The sequence below is a fragment of the Rhinoderma darwinii genome, chromosome 1 (assembly GCF_050947455.1).
Source record: "Rhinoderma darwinii isolate aRhiDar2 chromosome 1, aRhiDar2.hap1, whole genome shotgun sequence".
In the NCBI taxonomy this organism is placed as follows: domain Eukaryota; kingdom Metazoa; phylum Chordata; class Amphibia; order Anura; family Rhinodermatidae; genus Rhinoderma; species Rhinoderma darwinii.
In genome coordinates this window covers 137673352-137693035 of record NC_134687.1, presented here as the reverse complement: position 1 = coordinate 137693035, position 19684 = coordinate 137673352, and the positions used below count along the sequence as shown (strand labels likewise).

Here is a 19684-nt window from a genome sequence, read left to right as displayed (position 1 = left end):
AACTGCCTTTCATGTGGCTGCAAATAGTGTGTAAGCATCGGCTCCCTGCATTTGGTCCCTGCATCGGCTCCCTCCATTTGGTCCCTGCATCGGCTCCCTGCATTTGGTCCTGCTTGTGTTTTTCTTAGACATTTCCAAATCAGGTTTGAGGTCTTTTTCACACATTGCACTAAAATCATGTTTTTTTTGCTGTGATTTTCAAAAAAACGCAGTGTTCTGAAGTGATTTTGCAAAAAGTCATGGCAAAAAAGCAGGATTTGAAAACATTGTGTGAATAGACCCTGACAGAAAAGCAGGAACAGAAACTAGTTTAGCGCAGCCCATGCATTTCAATGGATAATATAAATAGTTTTTGAGCCGTATTTGTATGTTAGGCTTCTGTCTTTTTTAACATGTCAGAAAGTTTAGCGTTCTACAGTTCTGATGTTTTTTACATGATGATCAGTAACAGAAACCATTGAATTGGATGGAAAATGATATCAATCCTTCACTCATCTGTTTATATCCACTGTAAACAGGAAATAAATGTACCAAAATCATTAAAGAGAATCTGTCAGCAGTTTTGAGGCCTCAAAACTGATGACCCAACGATATTGGGGAGGGGGAAGGCAATTTAATTTACCTTTTGTCTCAGCCATGCAAGTTGCATGACTAAGAAAATGAGGTTTAATTCCCCTAGCGTGCCGATCACAAGTACCACTAAGCCGGGCGTTTGATGTGCAAGTGCTCCTGCACTGCACGGTGCAAGCTCCGCCTCTCTGCTCCGAGTAACGGCTCTATCGGTCTCTTGATCGGCTTCTAGAGCCGTCACCCTACATCGCTCTGTCAGCAATTTTGAGACTTCAGAGCTTCTAACGAATTCCCTTTAAATCGAAGAAATGGATTGCAACAAGTTGAAAACAGATGCAAAAGTCCCAGTTCAGTTACTTAACAAAACAAATGGGCACATATCAGTCTGGTATATAGTTAGCCCTTTAGTGGCCAGCCTATATTGGGCCTTAACCAAGCAATTTTTTTTTATTGTCGCTTTCCAAGAGCCATAATTTTTTTTTTCCTAATCAACATTTCCGTATGACTACTTGTTTTTGTGTGGAACAAGTAGTTTTTTTTTTTTAATGGCATCATTTTGGTGTACATATAACTTATTGATTTAACTTTTATTAACTTTTTTGGGGGAGAAATGGAGAAAAAACAGCATTCCGCCATTGTTTTTGCATCGTGTAGTGTTTGGTATAAATAACATGAAAATTTTATTATCTGGGTCAGTACAATTACGGCGATACCAAATGTATATAGTTTTTTTTTATTATGTTTTGCTAAATGTTTTGCACCAAAATACATCTTGTTTCAAAAAAATAATAATATGTTTTTGTGTCGCCATAACATTTTTATTTTTCCGTCGACTTAGCTTTATCAGGGCTTGTTTTTTGCGCTATGACTTGTAGTTTACATTGGTACTATGTTGGGGAACACGTGACTTTTTTGAAAGATTTTTATTCATTTTTTTGAGAGGCGGGACGAACAGAAAAAAGCAATTTTGGCATTGTTTTAGTTCACCGTGCGAGATTAATACCTCCATAGTTTTATAGTTTGAGTCATTACGGACGTGCCAATATTAATTATGTGTAGTTTTTTTTTAATACAATTCTAAAAAAAGGACTTTTTAGAGGAAAAATGCATTTTTGGGGATGTTTTCTTGCATTTTTTTTCATTTTACAAAATTCTATAACTTTTTTTCTTTAGTCCCAGTAGGGGACTTGAAGAGGCGATTGTCTTATCATAATGTATTGCGATGTGTTATTGCAAACTAACAGGGAGCCTATTGGGCTCTGCCTTTGGCAAGGTCTAAAAGGCTTCCGTACATGGTAGACCTGAAAGCTATTGTTAGGCCTCTGGCTGCCATGGCAACCCATCGGCACCCTGAGGGGGCGGCAATGGGCTTACAGACAGTGTCATCAAAGGGGTTAAACGGCAGGGATCAGAGGTTTCTCTCATCACAGCAGTTAGAGCAGGACCTTGGCTCTTCTTAGACAGTCGGGTGCCCGCTCTACAACACACTAGACACCCGTGCAGGGTTTATACCAGGCGACCATAAAAAGGTTGTGGCCTAGCCTAAGGCCCCTTTAGAGACCGCTGTAAAAAGGTGTGTTGGCGTTCACTAAGGGGTTAAAGGAGATGTCTCATGAAGACCACCCCTTTTTCAGATGGAAGCTGAGGCAGCGATCAGCTGATCAGTGCGGATCCGGCTTCTCATACCGACAGCAAACCATGAATTTTGGCAGAGGAAGTTTACGCCGGCTTTACGTTTCCCTTTATTGCAGCTCTCAGCTCTGGCCCGTATAGGGAAAACCCCACGTCTATGAAGTTCACTTGCTCTATTATGGCATATTAACAGGTGTTGTTTTTGGGAGACAAGCCCTTTTCAATGCCCATCAGACGTGGTACTGTGTTTCAATCTTAAATTTATGTTGCTGAAATGTTCATTACTTCTAGTCTAAAAGTATTTCCTGTTGTAATAATATCTTTCATTGTAATGTGGACAGGCGTGTTTCTGTGATGATCATGCTCGGAGCAAAGTCTTCAAAGCAGAGAAGGGAAAGGAGCCGCCCTGCCCTAAATGTGGCCATGAAACACAGCAAACAAAGAATCTGAGCATGTCGAGTAAGACTCTTTATTTTCCTAAAAGTATATATATATAGGTACACAAAAAATGTCAACCGCACAGTCCAGGTCTCATAAAAATGAGGGTGCAAGCCCGCCAGGGATACGGCCACAGTCTCCCAAGGTATATATTTTTCAAAAAACAGGCAGCACTCAAAAAGTTGTAGCAAAATTAGAAAAGGTGCTTTATTCCATCAGTCCAATACAGCAACGTTTCAGCTCTTCAATAGAGCCTTTTTCAAGCTAGTGAATGCACACTCAAACAGCATATATATAGGGGAAATACAATCAAGTGGGAGGTGCTTGCATCACATGGCAATCCACCATGTGACCACACATGCAGTGAATAATGAACGAGCAATCATAAAAAGCGTTAACAACAACACATGCAATGTTATGACCTGCCAGTGTGCAGGTTCCAATTCACAAGTGACAATAAAATTCTGTGAATTTTCGTGATTGTACATAATGGGTTACAGCAATCACCTGTGAAAATAGTACATAATAATATGAGGAAAACACACCATGTTGTAATCGGCCATAGTGTTTCAAATGCTGCCGCGCTAATCGCGGCACCTTTCGTGCGCTACTGCACATGTCCGGGAAGTAAAATATGTCAGGAGTGTACTATTACATTGCGCATGTCCACGCATGCGCAGTCGCATCGACTACGTCAGGATCGCCATTTTTATTGTGGGAAAAGACGATATCCATCCATATCGTTAGATATTAGGATGGAGGAGAGCCCCAAAGATAGAGCAGGCAAAGGTGTGGCACAAGGTATATAGTGTGAACAGCACCTTAAATGCGAGAGTCCACTAATTAAACGAAGTTAGTAGTGCCACTACCTCCAATGTTCAATACATATATACATATATATATAACATGTAGGAAGACAACCTATTTTTTTAAATTACGGGTTTGCGCAACCTAGGTTATAGCTTTTTGGGAAAAGAATATGTAGGAGCACCCACAGGAGCGCACTCAAGGCTCAACCATCATTTAAGGCGAAAAAGGCAATAAGTGCACGGGTATGGAAAACGCACACTAGCCACATTTGTAGTGTGAATAGGTGCCTATAAACCTCCCCACTCAATCCTGTATAGGGTATCTCATAAGCACTGATTATTCAGTCCCACACTATAAAGTAGTGTATTATTCCAGGGAGTGGCTGTCACTCTACATTTAGTATTGGACACAAATCGTCACAGACTAAATTATAAATAAATAAGGGACGCTATGTCCTCCTGCTGAAAATGTATGGGCTCCACCCACATGACCCTGTGATAGACATAGTGCTGATAACGCTTGATACATACAATACTGACATATAAACAAGAGGATGATACAGTAGATAATCATTTTTATTGCCAATATAAAAACGTTTTCAAAAACTGAGAGCTAATTAGCAGATTACACTTCTGGTGTGTTCTTCCATTTCACAAAAAAGCATGATCTGTGAATAGATAGAAAAGTGAAATATTAAAATCAGATAAACACTATAAAATCAAGATACCTCCAAAGAGGCTGACATCAGTGCAGTTCAAAGGGACATAGAGGGAAGAGACAAGTTATATAGCATTACCCAAAGGGAAATCAATATTTAACCCAAGTGGTCTTAGGGTCTTTAATCTATGTATCCACTGTAATTCCCTCGTCTTCAATATTTTAATACGATTACCACCCCGTCTGAGCGGAGGGATGTGATCTATGATACAGAATTTGAGGTCTCAGTCATTGTGTCTCAATTCAGTAAAATGCTTTGATACCGGAAGATCCAGTCTCTTTTTACGTATTGTGTACCTGTGTTGATTTAAACGGGTTTTAACATCCAAAGATGTTTCCCCCACATATAACAGGTGACAAGGACATTGGAGTACGTAAATAACAAAGGTGGTATCACATGTAAGGAAATGTCTGATCAGAAATTCTCGACCCGTCTCTGGATGTTTAAAGGAATGACCCTTCAACATAAGTGTACAATTCGTGCAGTTGAGACACCGAAAACTGCCCTTTTTAGGGGGATGTAAAAACATTTGTTGACCTACCCTAGTGGGACCCATATCTGATCTCACCAGCTTATCCTTCAGGTTTGGTGGTCTCCGATAGTAGAACATAGGTATATTCAGGAACACATGCATTACCACACACATAAGTATATTTAAATAGGTGCTTTACTGTGTACATTTACTAGTGTTACAGGGGTTGTCCGTTCATCTAATTTTTTTTGTAAAATTAAAGGTTCTAGAATTTTACAATATACTTTCTGTTAATAACAACAAGCAGAGATCTTGAAAACTGCGAGGAATTTAGTAGGAACCTTCATTATTTACTTACAGTGGATGAAATTCTGTCCATGGTCATGTGATGGACACACAGGTGCTGGGGTCGTTAGAAGACACAGCTCTGATACACAGACTGTAAGAATCCCAGCACCTGTGTCACATGACCATGGACAGAATTTTATCCACTGAAAGTAAACAATGATTGTTCCTACTTAATAACAACAAGCAGAGATCTTAATAACTGTGAGGAATTAATATGGCAAATATATTGGTAAATGGTATAATTTTTAATTATACCAAAAAGTAACGTGAATTTTGGAAAGTGAAATACCCCTTTAAAGCGGATACACGGGAGACAGGTCCACTGCACTATTAGCCAAAACAGCACTAATAAATGTGCCATTTGGCTAACAGAAGCATACAGTGGCATAGATCGGGGTAAAAAGCATGTATTCTTTGCTAGTTGCTATTAGCTAAAAGGGTTAATATTGTTTTGTGTGGTTCGGGCTAATAGTAGAGCAGAACTGTCCCCATACTATGTTGTACTTGAACAAGGCGGCATAGTATGGTGACCGCTCTGCTTTAATATTCCCAGGTGGTGCGGTCTCTCTCTGTCTCAAGTATCATAATATAAATTCCTAACATTCTATTTAGAAGTAGATAATAGAAGAATAAAATGTTCAATGGATGAATTTGATGATTAAATGGAAGTGAAGTAGTTTGAATATTTGTAACAGATCATTTGACAATACAGTTGATTTAAATATGTAAGCAAATACATGCAAAATGTTTAGGAAAATGCATAAAACCGTTCTCATCTTTTGCCATTTATCACATCATATATTGAGCAATTCAACATGAAATAGGGTGATATCCAGGATATGCCATCAATGTGTGATCGCAGGAATAACAACGGCTAGGGAGCCACTGTATCTTCTGCCATCGCGTCTCAACTATTCCAGACACAGTGCAAGTGTGTCACTGTGACTGTAAATATTTGGGCGAATTCATTCGCGTAAAAAAGGTCCAAAAGTCGCCATTTTGAGTGAAAATTGCCATTTAGGCCTTGTTCACACGGGTTCCAAAAAAAAAAAACGACATGTAAACGTGTCAAGAACGGTAGCGTTTTTTTCAAAGCGCTTTTTAAAATACAGGAGATTTTTACGTGTTTGCGTAGTTTTTTGCGCACGCTTTCTGCATGTTTTTTTTGCGCATGATTAGGACTCCGATTGACTAGGGGAATTAGGTGTGTTTTACGTGCCAAAGAATTGCCCCGACTGTTCTTCTTTTTTTTACACAACACGTTTTTAAATACACCTGCGTAAAAAAATGCGTCGTATGGACTAACAACGCACTTTTCCGTTGTCAATGGGAAGCTTAAATCATGCGTGTGAACAGAGCCTTATGGGCATTTTACTCTGCTTTCGCCAATTTTGCAAACTAGAAAAATAACGTAAATCTATACTAGCTCCCAGCTGGCATAGATTTCACCCTGTGGCACGTAGTAAAGTAGAAGCCTGTCCCAGAACCCGGACCCCCCCCAAATCAAACTACCCCCCTTTCCTACCCCCTTCACCATCGGACAATAAAATAAGAGAAAAAAAACCAAAACCACAACATATATTAATATATGTATGCATGTGTGTATATATATATATGTATGTGTGTATATATATGTGTGTGTGTGTGTATATATATATATATGTATGTATGTGTGTGTGTATATATATGTATGTGTACGTATATATATATATATATATATATATATATATATATATGTGTGTGTGTGAATATATATATATATATGTATGTGTGTGTGTGTGTGTATATATATATACTGTATTACTCCGCTTCCCCCTTCAAGCTCCCACTGATGGCAGCGGCTCGTACAAGGTACTAACGCCGGGCAGGGTCAGGGCATTATATGTCACGCAGCATTTAGGACCTTAAGTACTATAAGGCCCTGATGCTGCTCAGCATCAGCACCTTGTATGAGCCACGGCCTTCAGTGAGTGCCTGAAAGGAGAAGCAGAGCGGTGAGGTTGAGTATATACGTATTTTTTTATATCCGATCAGGGGGGATGGGGCCACACTGCCAGCCGAAATATGTTACACATTTAATAAAGAGTAAGTTTGTCTCTTAATAAATGTGTTGCATTTTACTCTAGCGAACTGTTTATTAAGACTCGCATATGAAACGCCAATCTTAATATTTCTCCCCACCGCAGCCCTTTTGTTCTCATGGTCTGAAGGGTATCCATTGGTCTATCCTTCAACGATAACACATTAAAGTACAACCCCCTTAAAGTCCAGTCGTAAAATATCAGTATGTACCTGTAAATCGGATTGATGTTGTATACTATTAATCTAGTGTTTACTTTGTATATTCTTTAGCACGCACACTTAAGTTTGGCAGGCAGAGTGGCGCTGATGATGAAGACGATGGGGCTTCTGGTTATGAAAACTACTGGAAGAATCTTGCCTCTGGCGGTACGAACATAAACTATGATGACGAAGACGACGATGACGAAGAGGAAGATGATGAGGAATGTGATGAGGAAGGGGATAAGGACTCTGATACAGAGGCTTCCGTACCATTTAGTCACTTGAATTTAGGCAGGACATATGCCAGTGGCTATGCCCACTATGAAGAATCCCAGGAGTGAATTATGAAGCATATGTAGGTTACGTACGCATTTTTAGACAATGACATGTCAGTGCTTGAATCAACCAGGTCCCAAGCAGTAAAAAAATGAATATGTAGGGTCTCTTTAATGGTCAATGGCAGTATGGGTATGTTATTTTTTTGCAAAGAAAATTATGAGGTGCCATATTAGTTACGTGTTCTTGGTAATTTTTAATATTTGGGATTAGCAGGAAGATATCAGTGCAACCAAGCTGTCAGGTTAGTACAACTAGGCCGAATGCTTACATCACCATACATTTAACCGTAGTACCGATCAGAAATGAAGTAACTTGCTGTGTAAAAAAAAAAAAGGTTTGAAATTGCGTTGTTAAATGTATGGTTATATCATCTTTGTTCGTGTATTAAAAAGTCATCAAGACCAAATAGTTTTTCATGAATCATTTATTTAAGGAAATTGAACCTGGACTTCAGATTGTCAATGCTGTTTTATTTATGGTTTCCTAGGTGAGCATGCATAGTGATAACACGTTGGTATTTTTCAGGGAATAATATATGGTCATTTTTTTATGGGCATTTCTTTACTGCAGCATGGAGAATACGTTTGTATGAATCACCTGGACACCATAGAGCCTGACTAGAGGTTATATTCCATAACTGCTGAAGGTGACTGCATTTAGTTTGAAGTAATAAAATAATATCAAATTATTACTTGAAAATTGATCGCTTTGCTTTTATTCCCTTTTACTGGTGACCAGTAGATTTGATCAGACTACCACTTGTACTTGTTTTGTTTACTGTGTTAAAGGGGCCTCAAAATATAAGTGCAATGATCCTTCTAAACGAAGCATTACCTAGTGCCCATTCAAGTCAATGGGGGGAATTTATGAAGACTGGCGTTTAATGCGCCATTCTTAGGCCTCCTTCACACACAGAATTTTTTTCAAAAAATTGCTTCTAAAAACGCTAGCGGTATTAAAATGTAACATGCGTTTTAAGTGGCGTTTTTTATTTGGTGTAATTTTGTACATGCTTTTTGTCAGGCGTTTTTGAAATCCTATAGAGAAACCTATGGGGAAAAAACACCTCAAAAAACGCCATAACCAGGGCATTCTGCGTTTGGAAAAAAACACTGCTGACCACAAAATTGTTTCAAAATTGCCACAAACGAAAACGCAGTTGTGTGTAGTACGTTTGTTACTTTGCTATAGACTTTAAATAGGAACTACACTTTCATCAAACTTCATATGTCATGGAGATGTATCAAACGTTTAGATCGGTGGGGGTCCGGGTGCTGAGACCCCCACCGGTGCTGAAACGAAGGTGCCGAAGCGCTCCTCGTCAGGCTGAAGACGGCACTCACAGAACGTCTGTAAGCTGTCTTCAGCTTGACAGGGAGCGCTGATCACAGCTGTAGGTGCAGGGCGCTCAGCTGAGCATCCTGCAACTTCATTTCAGCAATGGTGGGGGTCTCAGCACATGGACCCCCACAGATCCAAACTTTTTATGTCTCTATAACATCAAATGTTTGATGAAAATGTAGTTACTCTTTAATGTAACATCCGGCCGCACAAAAAAAGCAAAAAAGCCTTAATAATAGTGTTTGAGGGTCATTATTTTGTCAGATTTCATTTGTTGATCATTTTTCTTTGTTTGGATTTTATGTTTGGTGGTCCTTTAACCCCTTAATGACAAGCCTATTTTAGACCTTAATGACCAAGCCATTTTTTACGTTTTTCCATCGTCGCATTCCAAGAGCTATAACTCTTTTATTTTTGCGTTGACATAGCTGTATAAGCTCTTGTTTTTTGCGGGACAAGTTGTACTTTTTAATGGCACCATTTTGGGGGACATATTATTTATTGATTAACTTTTATTAACTTTTTTTTGGGGGGGAATAGAAAAAAAACTGAAATTTCGCCACTCTTTTTTTGCGTCTTAAATCAACGGCGTTTACCGTGTGATATAAATAACGCAATAACTTTATTCAGTGGGTTGTTACGATTGCAACGATACCAAATTTGTATAGTTTTTGTATGTTTTACTACTTTTACACAGTAAAAACGCTTTTTTTTCAAAATTATTTGTTTTTGTGTCTCCATATTTGAAGAGCCGTAACGTTTTCATTTTTTCGCCGATGCGGTTGTATGAGGGCTTTTTTTTTGCGGGAAGACTTGTAGTTTTTATTGGTATCATTTTGGAGTAGATGCGACTTTTTGATCACTTTTTATAAATTTTTTTTAAAGTCAGGATTCACAGAAAACAGCAATTTTTCCATAGTTTTTTATTAATTTTTTTACGGTGTTCACCGTGCGGGTTAAATAATGTTATAGATTTATAGTCGGGGTCGTTACGGACGCGGCGATACCAAATATGTGTAACTTTTTTACTTTATTTTGTTTTTTTAATAGTAAAGCATTGTGTAAGGGGAAAAGCTGGGTTTTTCTTTTTTTTTCACATTTTTTTTTTCATTAACTTTATTAAACTTTTTTTTTACTTTTTTACTAGTCCCACTAGGGGACTATAATATGCGATTCTCCGATCGCTATTGTAATACACTGCAATACTTTTGTATTGCAGTGTATTACTGCCTGTCCGTTTAAAACGGCCAGGCATCTGCTAGGTCATGCCTCCGGCATGATCTAGCAGGCAGTCGCTCCAGGCAGACCTGGGGGCCTTTATTAGGCCCCCGGCTGCCATTAGAGACACAGACACTCGGCGATCGTATCGCCGGGTGTCGGTGGGAGAGAGAGGGAGCTCCCTCCCTCTCTCCAAAACCACTCAGATGCGGTGCACGCTATTGCGCACCGCATCTGAAGGGTTAAACGGGTGAGATCGATACTAATATCGATCTCACCCGGCAGAGCAGGGACGCCCCCAGCCCTCAGCTGCCTCTAGCAGCTGAGAGCGGGGATATTTGACACGCCTGCTCTGTTTACTTTATCCTGATGCAGTGCCGTAAAAAGGCACATGCATCAGAATAAAGCCCGTTAGTGGCCGCCGTTAAAAGGCGTATTGGCGGTCACTAGTGACCGGCCTATTTTAGACCTTAATGACCAAGCCATTTTTTACGTTTTTCCATAGTCTCATTCAAAGAGCTATAGCCTTTTCATTTTTGCCTCAACATAGCTGTATAAGGTCTTGTTTTTTGCGGGACAAGTTGTAATTTTTAATAGCACCATTTTGGGGTACATATAATTTATTGATCAACTTTTATTAACTTTCTTTTTGGGGGGAAAAGAAAAAAAACCAGCAATTTCGCCACACTTTTTTGCGTCCTATATTTACGCCGTTTACCGTGTGATATAAATAACACAGTAACTTTATTCAGCGGGTTGTTACGATTGCAACGATACCAAATTTGTATCGTTTTTGTATGTTTTACTACTTTTACACTGTAAAAACACATTTTTTTCAAAATTATTTGTTTTTGTGTCTCCATATTTGAAGAGCTGTAAAGTTTTTATTTTTTCGCCGATGCAGCTGTAGGAGGGCTTTTTTTTTGCGGGACGACTTGTAGTTTTTATCGGTACCATTTTGGGGTAAATGCGACTTTTTGATCACTTTTTATCACATTTTTTTTACGACGTTCACAGTGCGGGTTAAATGATGTAATAGCTTTATAGTCAGGGTTGTTACGGACGCGGCGATAACAAATATGTGTAACTTTTTTACTTTATTTTGTTTGTTAATAATAAAGAAGTTTGTAAGGGGGAAAAGTGGGTTTTTTCTTTTTTTTTTTTTTCCGCTTTTTATGAAACTTTTTTTTAAACTTTTTTACTAGTCCCACTAGGAGACTTCACTATGTGATTATCCGATCGCATTTATAATACACTGCAATACTTCTGTATTGCAGTGTATTATGCCTGTCCGTGTGAAACGGACAGGCATCTGCTAGGTCATGCCTCCGGCATGATCTAGCAGGCATTCACGACAGGCAGACCTGGGGGCCTTTATTAGGCCCCCGGCTGCCATCGGAGACACAGACACTCGGCAATCTTATCGCTGGGTGTCAGTGGGATGAGAGGGAGCTCCCTCCCTCTCTCCAAAACCACTCAGATGCGGTGCACACTATTCAGCACCGCATCTGAAGGGTTAAACGGGTGAGCAGGGACAGGCCCTCAGCTACCTCTGGCAGCTGAGAGCAGGGAGATTTGACAGCTCCCTGCTCTGTTTACTTATTCTGATGCAGCGACGTAAAAAGTCTATGGCATCGGAATAAGGCCTGTTAGTGACCGACGTAGAAACACTATGGGCCGGTCACTAACAGGTTAACACATAAGTTTCATATGCTTTTCTATAACCCAGAATATCTCCTGTTGAGTTTTCTATAGCACAGAGCAGCTTCTATTTATGTCAGAGTAAAGGAATATTACTGCAAATTAGAAGGGATTTAAAGGTAATAACATGATGTGTAAATAATGTGCAGGAACTTTATGAATGTCATCAACTATAAAGTGGTATAAATACTAGATAATAGATAGAAACCGCAATGTGCGCTTCATGTAAAAAGCATTTATACAGCTGTATTTATATTAGTATTTTGTAAATCCTTTACATTCTTTGGTTAGCCATACAGAGATTACTGTCAGAGAGAACAGACCTTCTCTGACATTCAGGAACTAGACCAGTGTTTCTAAGCCAAGTACTACCTACTCGAATAAATTACGGTACATCAAAGTACCCCTAATGGTTTAACCATATACTGCACTGCACATTAAAAGCACAGCATGCAGACCGTGTAAACACTTTCTAGAGTCATGGTGTGTACCCCAGGCTGGGAACCTAGAGGGCATTTTACTAAGACTGGCTTTTCACATGCCAGTCTTAATAAATCGAAAATTTGGAACAAAATGCGACACATTTATAAAGAGGCGAAAGTCTGTTAAAAAATGTGTAGCATCTTTCTGGCGGGCTGTACGCCACAAATGTGTATCAACTACCACATCCACCCGCCATCTATTCCCCCCACATTGGGCCAAATTTTTTAAAAAAACAAAAAAAAACACTCACCTCACTGCTCTTCTTCTCCACTCCGTTTCCCCTAATCATTCCACCGTGGCTCATACAAAGTCCTGACGCAGCCAAAGTTAGAGCCTTATATGCGACGCAGCACTTTAACGTTATCAGTGCTGTCGCATACAACATCCTGACGCTGCCCGGCATCGGCATGTTGTAAGAGCCAGGAGGGAGAAGAGTGGTAAGGTGAGTATAATTAATTATTTTTATTTTTCTTAACTATCCAATGGGGGGGGGGGATAGGGGCTCAGCGCATGCCGCTATACTGCTACACCCTATAGAGTGAAATCACCAGTTTTCTGGTTTCAATTCGAATAAACTTGCATGCTGCTGTACCCCGGCCCACTCTTCCAATGCCACGCCCCTTTCCGCAAAAGTGGCGAGGGGGGCATAAAAAGGCCAAAATCTAAATTTTCTTCAATTCTAAACTTTTGGGCTCTTTTAAGACTTTTTCTACGCCAGAAAACTGGCATAGAAAGGTTGATAAACTACTCCCCTACTGTCTAGAGCAGTGAATCCAATATAAATAAAACAGAAATTGCATACACAAATATTTATACAGTTCATCACATTCCATTAGATAACTGCACTCCGTTCACTAGGTTTCCGTTTTTTTCACAGAAGCAAAAGTGCAGTCTGCACCGTGAAAAAAACAGCAACCTAGTGAACGGAGGCAAATGGAATCCAACTGAAACAAAAGAGTTACCATAGAAATCAATGGTAATTCAAACGGAAGGGATGCTTTCCGTTTGGATTTTCGGTCATCTGTTCCCATGACGGAAGAAACCTAAACGGGAGACAACGCTAGTGTGAATTTAGCCTCACCTAACTATGTCCCTGTGATGTTGCCAACAACATTCCCAGTGTGACTGATTTTTATTATATTTTGACAATAACGATATTTAAAGATATTTATTTATACACTCCTTTTAAAGCGTAACTAAACTGTTGCAAAAAAAAATATTTAAACTGCACTTCTGTGATTACATTACTCGCAATTTTTTTTCACTTCAAAGTACCTTCTTGCACCTTTTTTTTCTTGTGAAATAGTCCACATCTATTTTCTCACACTTCCTGATTCTGGCCAGTTGCTAGGGGCGTGTCTTACTGTGTGTGATGTTTGCCAGTACTGTATGCAATATTCAATCTGCCCATAGTTCCCATCATGCACCTAAACAGCCAGCCAATCCGAAGAACCAAAGGTTCCTTTGCAGCACTGTTGTCTTTTGCATCGGTCGGGCGGGCTTCTTTTTTTCATGGATGTGGCAGGCCCCTGACAGCAGTACAACTAGTACTGCCCTCATGGCGGCTCTGTCTTCAGTACTGTAACTGGCAGCAGCAGAGCGCAGGGAAGAGGTTGTGATGAGCTCTGCTGCTGTCCGGTCTCTAGTATGTGTGAGAGGCGAGGTCTCTAGTATGTGTCAGTAGCAGAAGAAGCGCAGGTCTAGCGAGGGTACAAGTGAGCCGCCGCCAGACCTGCGCTTCTTCTAGTGAAGCACCCTACACTTACTAGAGACCAGACAGCAGCAGAGCTCATCACAGTCTTTTCCCTGTGCTCCTCTGCTGCCGGTTGCTCCATAGAGAATTGTATAGTATATAGAGGCAGGGAGACCTTCCTGACGTCACGATGGGGGCGTGCACATCTGACATCAGGATGGGGCCTCCGCCTACCTGTACTCACAGGTAGCAGAGTCCGTACACAGATACATTCAAACTGTATGGATACAAGAAATAAAATGCAGTAGAAGAGTGTGAGAGTGGCCATTTAAATCACATATAACACAAAAAGGAGCCCAAATTCATTAATAAAGTATTACAAAATATATTTATATTACACATGCTGCTAGAAAATAAAAAGTTGATTGAACGTTTAGTTACGCTTTAATTCACTCTTTTTATGTATAGGTTGAGAGTATAGAGCAGTGGTAGTTTTTCATGCATGCCATGAGTAAGGACACAAGACGTGTCAGAAAAGCGTAGGCAAAATTAACGAAGGCAATTTTTGATCTTTCACCTTCCACCCATCTCGGTATTCTGTTACATTATCCACTACTTTGTCATTTTTAAACTTGATTTACTATTAATAAAAGTGGAACTTACCTCAAGCGCTGGATTTGGTCCTACCGTGTTTCCCTGAAAGTAAGACAGTGTCTTACTTTCTTTTTATCCCCAAAAGCCCCACTATGTCTTACTTTCGGGGTATGTCTTATATTGGAAAAAAAAGAAAAGACGTTCATACTTACCAAGAACTTCCTGCTTCCTCCAGTCCGGTCTCCCGGCCGTTGCCTTGGTGACGCGTCCCTCTCGACATCCGGCCTGACATCCCTGGATGACGTTTCAGGCCATGTGACCGCTGCAGCCAATCACAGGTCAATCACAGGCTGCAGCGGTCACATGGACTGCCGCGTCATCCAGGGATGTCGGGCTGGATGTGAAGAGAGGGACGCGTCACCAAGACAACGGCCGGGTAAGTATGAATTTCTTTAACTTTTATCCTGCATTACCGTATTTCGGCGCGGTGACTTATGGAGAGGGGGGCGGCGCGGAAGTGGGCAGGAGGCGGCAATACCCCCGTGTTTCCCCGAAAGTAAGACATATGTCTTACTTTCGGGGTACGGCTTATATTAGCCAACCCCCCAGAAACCCCCGATACGTCTTACAATCGGGGGTGTCTTACTATCGGGGAAACACGGTACTACTTCTCCAGTGGTAGTCAGTCTGCCTTGTCTCTCATATTCACACAACATTGTCACACAGCGCAACTAGACCTACATCACGGTCAAAATGTGATGTTTTGCAGTGACCGTGCCAGAGCCAGAGTGTGCAAAATCCCAGCAAAAAGCCATTTTTGACCGCAATCTGAAATCCTAGCCTTAAAATACTCTAGCTTTACCATAATTTCACCATACTCATTTTTTTCAACGGTGCAGAAATTTTGCCCACTCAATAACTAAGGAGAACACACAGTCTCTGAAATATCTCTTTTTCAGAGATAGTGGGGCCTGGACATAAAGATATCCACAAACAAAATAGAGACGAGGCAGCACTTCCAAAATACATAGGGATTTATTCACCCATCAGTGCGACGTTTCAGTCCACTCGGACCTTTCTCAAGCATCTGAGCATACTTACAACAGCAGTATATAAGGACTCAGTCAGAAGTGCTCATAATACAATTAGTACAAAATACTTCAAAATGACACAGTACACACAATAAAATATGTCGTAGTGTGAATGTTAAGAGATACACAGAATAAGTGAATCAAAGGTATACAAAAGTGATACAAGGCTACTGTACAATATGCACAGTTTAAGTGCCTAATTAAAGAAGCTCTGTCACCACATTATAAGTGGCCTATCTTGTACATGATGTGATCGGCGCTGTAATGTAGATTACAGCAGTGTTTTTATTTAGAAAAACGATCATTTTTGACGGAGTTATGACCTATATTAGCTTTATGCTAATGACTTTATTAATGGACAACTGGGCTGGTTTTACTTTTTGGCCAAGTGGGCGTTCCAAGTGGGCGTTGTGGAGAGAAGTGTATGACGCTGACCAATCAGTGACCAATCAGCATCATACACTTCTCTCCATTCATTTACACAGCACATAGCGATCTAGCTATAGCGGTATATTCATTGTCAGGACACTGCAGTAACGTTATAGTGTGTTTATGTGACTGCACATAGCGATATAGCTATATCGCTATGTGCTGTGTAAATGAATGGCGAGAAGTGTATGATGCTGATTGGTCACTGATTGGTCAGCGTCATACACTCCTTTGTATAATGTATATTTCCCTAGAAATTAGGCATCACAATAGTGTAAGGGGAATCACGAATCTAGTAGACATGTATATTCTTCATTCAAAATGAGCATAATAGAAAAATTGTAGGCAATATAATGGTCCGCATACGAGCAATAGAGATTCGTAGGAGGAAGTCCACGTACAGATTTTCAGCTAGAAAAATATAAGAGAACATGAATATGTAATCATAACTCCTTAGTACAGTATAATATAAACTCAAAATAATTGATTCATAGAACGTATATGTTCAGTTTCTATACCATACTCCGGATATACAAGACAATAAAAGGACATCCTAGCGAGTCCGAACCCCACTGAGCCTTTCATGACATGCCAGCACTAACCGTAAAATCAAGATTAAAACCATTAGGTGATAACGTATTTAGTCGGAAAATCCATTCTAGTTCTTTACATTTCAATTTAACTCTCCTGTCACCTCCTCTCCTTTGTAGTGGTACATGAAGAAACTCAGATCACTAACATTATGTCCAGCGCATACAAAGTGGCTTGAGACAGGTAGATCAAGTCTCTTTGTATGAATGGTCGACTTGTGTTTGTTATAATTCTACATTCTTGGGTGGTTTCCCCAATTTACAGTAGTTTGCAGGGGCATTGTAGGGCATATATCACAAATGTTGATGAACACGTAAGAAAATGCTTAATCTGAAATGTTCTGCCACTAATATGGTCCGTAAACACATAAGGCATTACAAGGTTACCGCAATTTCCACAATTAAGGCAAGGAAAACATCCTGTTTTGGATGGAATCAATGTCTTTTGATGACACCTACGTGAGGGCCCTATGTCAGCATGTACCAGATGGTCCTTTAAATGTTTTGCTCGTCTGAATGCCATTCTTGGAGGAAACTTGAGTTCATGGACCGAGTCGGTTAAGCAATTGAGTGTGCGCCATTCACGGCGAATAATATCATCAATCTTACCACTCATGTACGAATATGTTGAGACAAAAGATAGTCTAGGAGGGGAAATGTATCTATGGGAAGTTAATAAAGACTCACGAGATTTTACATTTACCTTGTTTCTCTGTCTATTGAGTAGAGAAGATGGATACCTACGTTCGAAAAATGTATCGACCATTCGTACAAAGAGACTTGATCTACCTGTCTCAAGCCACTTTGTAAGCGCTGGACATAATGTTAGTGATCTGAGTTTCTTCATGTACCACTACAAAGGAGAGGGGGTGACAGGAGAGTTAGGCTAAGTTCACACAGAGTATTTTGACGAGTTTTTTGATGCGGAAACGGCGCCAAAAAGCTCGTCAAAAACGGCCCGAAAATGCCTCCCGACGATTTCAATGGGAGGCGGGGACGGTTTGCTCCTGCGAGCAGTAAAACCGGGCTCGCAGGAGAAAGAAGCGACATGCCCTATCTTCGGGCGTTTCCGCCTCTGACCACCCATTGACTTCAATGGTAGGCAGAGAAAGCATATTTCGCAGTGTTTTATGCCCGCAGCGCCCAATGGCCGCGGGCGAAAAACGCTGCAAAAAACGCTGCGAAAATCGGCGTGCAGGGAGAGGAAAATCTGCCTCAAACTTCAGAATTTTGAGGCAGAAATTCTGCTTGCAAAATACTCCGTGTGAACATAGCCTTAAATTGAAACGTAAAGAACTAGAATGGATTTTCCGACTAAATACGTTATCACCTAATGGTTTTAATCTTGATTTTACGGTTAGTGCTGGCATGTCATGAAAGGGTCAGTGGGGTTCGGACTCGCTAGGATGTCCTTTTATTGTCTTGTATATCCCGAGTATGGTATGGAAACTGAACATATACGTTCTATGAATAAATTATTTTGAGTTTATATTATGCTGTACTAAGGAGTTCTGATTATATATTCATGTTCTTTTTTTTAAAAAATATTTTTCTAGCTGAAAATCTGTACGTGGACTTGCTCCTACGAATCTCTATTGCTCGTATGCAGACCATTATATTGCCTACAATTTTTCTATTATGCTCATTTTGAATGAAGAATATACATGTCTACTAGTTTTCATGATTCCCCTTACACTATTGTGATGCCTAATTTCTAGGGAAATATACATTATATATTGTGACTTTATATCTTTTTTTAAAGGTTTTCCTTTGCTGGCTGTGTAGTTTAAACTTCCCTTTAATGGGATACCCTCATTATATGATGTACACATGTCAACACACTGTTGCCTTGCAGCGCTGGGGTCCTGGGTTAAAATCCAACCAAGGACAACATCTGCAATGGAGTTTGTATGTTCTCCCTGTGTTTGCGTGGGTTTCCTCCGAGATGGAAATAAACGTGTTCTTTTACGCGTTTTTCGGCAAAAAACGCTTGCGGTTATTCAATCTTTCTGTTGAAGAGATAGCAAAAAAAAAAAAAGCCGCAAAAACACGTGTGCTGCAAAACCACTTAAAAAAAATAGAGCTGATTTTTCCAGGCAGAATTTTCTGCCTGCAAAAAACTCAGTGTGAACATACCCTAACAGGTTTCTATTGACATTTATCTCCTTTCCCTAAGCACATTTTGAGCTTTGATCTATGTGCTTATTTTCTGAATAAAACCATATACTTATATATATTCCCATTAATATCTTGATATAGACATGTAGTTTTTAATTCGGTGAGCTGTAATATTTGTACCCATCACCAAGATGGCATCGAATACACCGCTGATTTAACTGCGCATGCGCCAGTGACGTCAAGACGACTCCCTCTACATTACACAAGAGTTCTTTCTGTTTGTTTGGCATGCAAGCGCTGTGATCTTACTGCTCCATATAGTGGTAGTTGTTGGTAATTGACATGCGCAGTAATATTTGTGAGACGTCGAGATCATGCTGTAGGAAATCCACTGAAGTGTATGTAACAATGGATTTGAATGTTGTCACTTATGTACACCTGGATTTAATTAGTCACTTAAACCGTGCATATTGTACAGTAGCCTTGTATCACTTTTGTATACCTTTGATTCGCTTATTCTGTGTATCTCTTAACATTTACACTACGACATATTTTATTGTGTGTACTGTGTCATTTTGAAGTATTTTGTACTAATTGTATTATGAGCACTTCTGAGTCCTTATATACTGCTGTTGTAAGTATGCTCAGATGCTTGAGAAAGGTCCAACTGGACTGAAACGTCGCACTGATGGGTGAATAAATCCCTATGTATTTTGGAAGTGCTGCCTCGTCTCTATTTTGTTTGTGACGACCACATTTTTATTGGACATAATGGTAGGCAAACGTATAGGGTGATGGTTAGGCACAAGTTGTCTA

General features: G+C 40.0%; 1 protein-coding gene across 1 annotated transcript in view; it reads left to right on the top strand.

Moving 5' to 3' along the window:
• Nucleotides 1–8016, top strand: part of ZNF330 (zinc finger protein 330) — a 38641-nt gene extending 30625 nt beyond the window's left edge. Inside the window, exons 9-10 of the mRNA XM_075860412.1 lie at nt 2544–2661; nt 7341–8016. Of these exons, the coding sequence (XP_075716527.1) occupies nt 2544–2661; nt 7341–7612 (390 nt within the window). The 3' untranslated portion in view covers nt 7613–8016. The remainder of the gene's footprint in view (nt 1–2543; nt 2662–7340) is intronic.
• Nucleotides 8017–19684: the final 11668 nt, after the last annotated feature.